General features: G+C 44.3%; 1 protein-coding gene across 1 annotated transcript in view; it reads right to left on the reverse strand.

Moving 5' to 3' along the window:
* rnd2 (Rho family GTPase 2) overlaps positions 1 to 5,345 on the reverse strand; it is a 29,184-nt gene extending 23,839 nt beyond the window's left edge. Inside the window, exons 1-2 of the mRNA XM_062408345.1 lie at positions 5,011 to 5,345; positions 4,475 to 4,562 (exon numbers count right to left, since the gene is read on the reverse strand). Coding sequence (XP_062264329.1) covers positions 4,475 to 4,562; positions 5,011 to 5,112 — 190 coding nt within the window. The 5' untranslated portion in view covers positions 5,113 to 5,345. The remainder of the gene's footprint in view (positions 1 to 4,474; positions 4,563 to 5,010) is intronic.
* Between the last annotated feature and the right edge of the window lie 2,071 nt (positions 5,346 to 7,416).

Below are 7,416 nucleotides of genomic sequence, written 5' to 3' on the forward strand. Positions count from 1 at the left end.
GATGTCAGTAAAAGAGGAAAACAAGATTCCTGCGGAATGCCTCTCTGTAGCATGACTAAACAGAATGAAAGAGTTCCAGTTTTCATCTGAGACACAGGTCAGGCATTAGTGAGGCAGCATGAAACAGACAGAGAAGTGAAAGTACTCCGGTGTGAACTTTGGGGAAACCCAGCTAGTCCTGACTTGGATTCGAAAGAAACTGCCAGCACAAATCTCTTAAAGGGGTTATTAGTCTGAGGCCAAGGCAGAGGGAAGTGTTCCCAGGCACCCTGGCCATATTGGGAAGAGGGCAAGAGTGCATCAGTGCCTCAGGCTCAGTAAAACCCCAGACTGGCTGACTGGCAATGGGCCCCATGAGCATGGACAGTAATAACTAATGGCCCTTAGACAAGTTATCACCACCCACTGACACTGAGCAATTGTTTAGTGATAGCTGACGCTGACATTTGTTTCAAGGTTTCTTTACAAGTCAGTTGGGATGCATGCTATGTTTCAATTTGTGTACTTACATACTTAACACTTCTGTGAACTATAAGTTCACAATGACAATTATAGCAACTGACACTTACACTGATACTCAACTCAAAATAGTCTAAACCACCCATTCAAAGATCCACCAATGGGTAATACCACAGACTGTTTAGAAAGATGGACAGTGTGCCAATACACATGCTTGACCACTGTCAATCATCATGTTTAACTCTGTTTTCGTAAGAAATGTTCAAGAACCTTATGGAACCTCAATGTGATAAGAACCTAAAAAAAGAAAACAATTATTTAGCATGACTTTTAGTTTGGTCCATGCTCCATCTGCTAACATGGAGGAGGTAGGGACCCATATTACCCATATTATAGCCAGTCACCAAGGGGCGAACAAGATGATTCAGCTTCACTTTTGGGAAGTCATGTCATCCATCTTTATATACAATCTACAAACGGATGTTTCCTGTTAGAAAAACAGCAACTGAGACATACTGTACAACGTTTAAACAGACTTCGCCATCAAAGACTATGATGCTGCTCATTTGTACAACATACAATAGATGCTGATGCATGCAGTGGTTTCTCTCATTTGAATTCCCTTCAGTCACTTTCTAATTGGCTTAATTCTCCAGATGTTGTGGACTGAATGCAGGGCAGAATACAAAGCGCAGCCGAAAGTTGCCCTCTGTTTCCCAGAAGCCAGCAGCCGGTCCCTGTTTCTGTTTAATGCTTCTTAAAAAACTCATTCGTTCAGGGAAACGCAACACAAACACACACGTGCACAAGGACACAAATTTGAATTCAATAATGATAAAAAATAAATGAACAACTCACCTGTGTGCCTTGCAGGCACATGCCTCGTGGAAGAATCGGTATTAATGAGACCAAACTAATCAATGGCAGATTTCCATGCTGCAACAATGAATGCTGGGAGCTTTTTTAATGGCAATACACATTTAACCATGGCGGAGAAATGGATGTGAACCAGGCGAGACACAAGCTGTTTAAATAGCCTCGCCTCGGATAGCGATCAATAATGCTTTGTGAACGGAGCCAGACCGCAGCAGGCAGACTTCGCCAGCAATTAAAAAGGAGACGATTCTTTATGAGAGGAGGCTGAAAGCATTGTTGTTACAAAAAGAACACAACAGCTGTATATCTGGGGTGGAACGGGTTGTGGCTTATAGGAAGAACAAGTGGAGGATTGACTGATGCAAATTTCCAGTCAAAGTGGATGGTAATTACGCCACCAGAAAGTGACACAATGAAAATCATTTGCACATTCTCTGAAAATAGCAGGTGCTTGACCAGACGTTCTATACGCAGGACCTGCGATGGCTTCAGCTGGTGGTGGATAGTTCTGTTGAGCGGCATGAGGAGTAAAGTTCTCTGGGCATCGCTTCTCATTTGGCACGCAGCGACGATTCCGTTTCCTTGTTCCCTTCAAAAGGTCAGCGCTGTCAAGCTGGTCTGCCAGTGGCCTCACAAGGTGAATCCACAGGTCAAATTTGACCACGGCTCGACTCTGTGCCGAAGCATGTCGCACGTCTACTTCACATCTGCAGAGTAAAGCCACCGACCACAGCAAGTCTCCCTGAAAGGCATTGATATCAGGCTATAGCAATACTACAATGTTTTCATTTGAAAACGCGTTAATTCTTCTATGGACGCACCGGCCATCCACACTGCTCAATAGTTTTAGAGCCGCTAACATGGAGAAGTCTTGAAACGCTTCTTAAACCCTGTTTAGGGTTTAAGTCCGGCTCAGCATTTTAGTCTGGACGGGCAGAAACAGAGATTTTTGAAAACGATGAAGTAGACACTCCCAACCGCTTGCTGATTGGGTCTCTTCGGTCACGACATAACCTTTTCTGATTCGGTCTTTTATCACCAAGATCACCTTCCAGAAGATAACAACTGGCATTAGCCTCGGCTACAGTGTAGAAAGCAACATAGATAATCAATTATCAGTGTTGCTGACCCTATTTGTGTTTAGGAGTCAAACTATTATTCGAGCAATTCACATGTCCAGAGGGGATGCGCATGCCAAGTGCCATGGGAGTGGTCACAGGAGCCGGGTTTTCAGGTGTGTTGGTATGGATGGGGATTAAACCTCGTACAGAACCAAAACGGCCATGTGGACAGAGATCATTGCGGTTTGAAAACAAAGCAGTATGGATGTAGCTTCAGTCAGAAATGTCTCTCCTGTCACTGATGGTCTGAACGAGCCTTAAGAGCACAGCCAAGACAAAATAAAACAGGGGAGGTAAGCAATAAAAAGGAAAGTCGGGCTCCTAAAGAGCAACGATGGGAGACATGCTGTTTTCTTCAGATGAAGGCCTTTTTCATCTAAATGTGAGCCAATTATTTTTCTTGTTGGGAGAAAAGATGAACATCTGTGTTGAGAATCTGTGAAAAATGCTTCACCTTACAAGGACCTGTGAACACACACACACACACACACAGTAGCACACATGCTTACTAAACACAAACACACACTTGCCCTGTGGGTTGGGTGACGTCACGTTTGTTTGTGGGGTGGGCGTCTCCGCGCCGAAGATTAAAGGCTCACACTGCCAAAGGTGGTTTAGGCTTTTCAAAGATGGACAGAAGCAAAACATTCCCAGAGCATCATTAGGCTGCTACAGCCCAGAGATAAGGAACTCTTCAAGTCACCGTGGCCCAGAGCCCCGGAGGACCCCGACCCCCTGACTGACAGGCTCGAGCTGATTTACCCTCCGAGTCAACATGAGGTCAGAGCAAAAACAACATTCTTTTGTCGGCCAACATAAAAAAATTCTCCCACCATCTCTTTTTCCTGTAAATCGTTTTTAGGTTTGGGAATGTTTGTGCGTGAGAGGAGGACTTCTCCCACATTCAGGCTGGCACGAGCCTCTGGCCTGAGACGCCTGCGATGAGATGCAGTCTCAGAGCAGCTGAGAGCCAGTAAATCCATTCACGCTGACAGGACTTGGAAGAAAGTAGAGCAGGGGACTGTAATCTCACTGGTGATACTTGCTGCCTGCTGGCCAAGAGTATACTTCCTCAGCAAGATGTGATTTTATACAATCACGCTCAATCCCGCAAAAGGTCACCGACCAGACAGAGTATGGGATGATTTGTTTCCAGGGAAAGCCCCTGTCATGACATGGATTCTTCTCTATATGGATTCAAATGTTTTTACATTTGGCATCACCTCAGAATATAAGCTTAATTAAATCTGACGTTTTTTTACTGCCTTGAGAATTGTATTCAGGGTGGAAAAGCTTCTGAAACAACGAGTTACTAAAAACTCCCAGTTGAAACGAATCTGAAAAACTTTGATGAGGTTGATGAATGGATTTCTTTCAGGGTTAGAGGGCAGCTGAGAAAACTCTATAGAGACTTTACCCTCTCCACATGAATAATTCTCTGATAAAAAACGAAGGAAACTTAATATCAGAGTTGAGGGTATCTTCCTCAGATAAGCAGACAGCACGTCTCATGTCCAAAAACCCAATACATTTGTCTTTCTTGGATCAAAATGCTTAAACAGTTAGGGCAGTTACTGTTCCCCCTCAGGCACATCCTGTCTGAATTATCCACGCCGTCGCCCATTTATCCCCCCCCCCCCCCACACACACTCACAGTTGCCTGACCCTGCGGCCAGAGCATGGGAAGAAGAACTGAGCCACACACAGTGGACAGCACAGGGTGGAATGCAAACGCAGGAGACGGGAGGGAGACGTGGCTGGCACCGAAGTTTCTGGCAAAGACAACAGTCGTAAACAAGCGGATGCCACAAGCTGAGAGAAAAAAAACACAAAAGACATTCACCTGAAGCTGCGGGAGTGTGTCAGAGGAAATCGTCAAAGAGAGGACTGATGGACAAGTTGGAGAAGGGAAGGCTGCAGTCCTCTAGGGACAAGGCACCGCAGGGCCGGGGAGGGGATGGGTTTGACGTGAGCCTTTTCTAAGAGATGCTACAGACAGAGAGGAGAAGTTGTCTTACCTGACGTGTCCCACATATTCAGCTCAATCCGCTGCTTGTCTATCTCGAAGCTGGCCGTGTAGTTTTCAAACACGGTGGGGACGTAGTTCTGAAAAGCAAGGCATTTATTTCAGTTATCCAGTTAAGAGGGTCAGGCTAATCCTGTGTTTGCACATCCACAGGCCTCTGAACTGGTGGGGCTATGACCCAGCTGTCACATAAAACACTGACACATTTCACAGACAACCTGCTGCTGCAAATTCCTTCTTTTGGGGGATATTATAGAAATATAGAGTCAGTAACACAGATCTTAAAGTTTTATGTGCATGTACAGACACAGTAAAAGTTCATTGAGGCAGTACAGGACTATTATTCAGATTTCCTCTCCTCCTGTTCTCCCTCTCTCTCCTTTTTGCTGTCTGTGTGTCAGGTGTATGTAACCTGCGGAACAAGTGGAGAAGTTGAGCTGCACAATAATACACGTTAATGACGGGGCTCATCGCTCCTTCACCAACTCTCTCCGTTCTCTAGGGAATAAAAAATCAGACTTTTCTCACCTCTGGGTAACAGTCCTTGGCAAAAACGTGCAGGAGAGCGGTCTTCCCACACTGCGTGTCCCCCACCACCACGATCTTACAGCGGCTGCCTAGACTGTCCATGGTTTTGTCCGTCAGTCGTGTGTTCTAGACGCGGGGATGGATTGCACCCAGCATCCGACTCGGACCAGACGAGACGCAGCGGAAACCGAGAATGGGGAGAGAACGATCGGATTCATGCGCCGTGCCGCTGGTGCCCTTTTCTCCAACTCCTCCTGTCCGACGCACAGCGCTGCGCTCTGCTCCGCTTCTCCCTCACTGAGTCCGCGTGTGTGACCAGACAACCCGCAGCCAGCACGCGCAAACGCACACGCGCAGGCACGGCCCTCCCTGGAAAACTCCGCTACTTTGATTATACTGGCCACGCCCTCCTGGTACTCACGTCCGAGTCACATCAGCCAAGTTTGACATGAGGCTGCTCTCATGGGAAATAAAGAGAGTGGAGGACACTTTGCCCACAGGCAGCGCGTCCTCCTTGTTTGTCCCTCTCACATGACATCACTGTAACATCAGCGAAGAGGTTAAGAACTCTGCAGGACACAAAGTGTTAATGGAGACAATTCTCGCTCCTGTTCTAACCTCACAAGTTATTTTTACAGTCTGCTGCTGTGGACTCAAATATAAGAACACGATTTTGATTTGAAAACAAATGAATAATGATTTACTGTCGGGTTTTGTGTTTGACATTAGGCCTGTCATTTCTCCTTTCTTAACAGCTTGGGCCTGGTGATTATTTCTGGAGACTTCTGAGACATTCAGCAGTGGGAGCAGTGTGATGTGAAACCAGTGACTGCAGTAATGAAATCACTTGTTCAAATCAGCCACCTCAGCTCCTGCAGCATACAAACCTAGATTAGATAAACAGCTAGTGGATGCATCCCACGTCTTCTAGGGGTCGTTGTAACTAATTGATCTGCAGGACAGTGGAAACTGTAGAAAATGTAGTTGTCCTTGGACAGAACATATGATAGAAATACTCACAAAAGTTGTTTTATTTGTTCTTATCTGTATTTTAAGTACAGATTTTGCTAAATGATACATATGAGTGTTTATTATTTTGCTGTAGGCATTTGTTTGACTGAATGTAAAGAGCATTCTTCTGTCACTGATTGGAAAGAAACAGAAAGACTCACTCTGCTTGATTTCGTGTTAACATGACTTCTTATGGAGATACAATCAACGTGTGTATGAATGAGTCCATCAGATTAAGTGCTGCCACTGGATGACTGTCATTTCTTTATGAGTCTCATCCCCTTAAATTCAGCTGATGCTCCTTGGCAGTGCAGCACTGAGGCGTTATTGGTTTTGTGAATGAGTTAATTGTCAGCACAGGTCAACACTGTTGAGTCATGTTTTTCCCCTGCAGGCCGACACTGCCTCCCCCTGGACACAAATGATATAATAATAATGGTAAACGTACAAGAAGGGCAGACACATGAACAGTATTTATACTTCTACAGTATTATTGCTTTGATATTCAAGATGATTTTTTTTAAATGTTGTCATTCTGACTTGAACTGTAGGCTTCTGAACCTTAATGGAGATCTGCATTTATAGTAAATCAACATGTATGTCATGCTATGGAGATGTAATTTAACACATTGGTTTTTCATTGGTTCAGTAAGTGCTGACATGTTTGTTACGGTAACTAAGGGACAGAGATAAAGGAAAGAAGCCTAAACTCTTAGTTGGAAAGACTGGGTGTGAATACAGTGCATAGACGTCATCATGAGAACAAACTCAGTATCTTAAAGCCATGGTTTGGATTGAGACACAGCCTGGGACCTAGTGTTGACTCTGCCAGACGGAAATCTGTAGAAATGCTGCTTCGATTTCAAACAGTCATAAGTCTCTTTGCCAGATTTTAATTGTATTGTGCACTGGTTCTCTCACTTTTCCATTACAAGCATGTTTTGTAATGGGGCCTTCTGTCATTTAGATGTCAAACTAAAGTCTATGCAAAGTTACATGACAGGAAGTTCCTGGCATAAGCAGCTGACTGAACAGAGAGACTCGTTTATTTTCCTTCTCTAGTGGGTCCAGTAGTCCAGTTTTTGTAATTAATTTCTGTTACATTTAGTTTTGGTAGTTAGTTTAGTGTAGTTGTGCGTTGATCTTTGGTGCTTTGTTTCTTTTATTGGTTGTGGTCGGCACATCAGACCTCTTTTAATTTGTGTTTTTATTAAGTAGTAAATTTAATCTCTTTTTCACTCGTTTGAGCTGTTACTCTCTTAATTTGATGTACGTGTGTGGAGAGTTAATGTAACGAAACCATACAGTAGGTAGTACATATAAAATAAGACTCCTCATATAAATATTGATGTCACTGAAGTAATTTGTCAGAGATCATATGGATGTATGATAATG

Source organism: Platichthys flesus, chromosome 16 (genome assembly GCF_949316205.1).
Source record: "Platichthys flesus chromosome 16, fPlaFle2.1, whole genome shotgun sequence".
Taxonomy (NCBI): Eukaryota; Metazoa; Chordata; class Actinopteri; order Pleuronectiformes; family Pleuronectidae; genus Platichthys; species Platichthys flesus.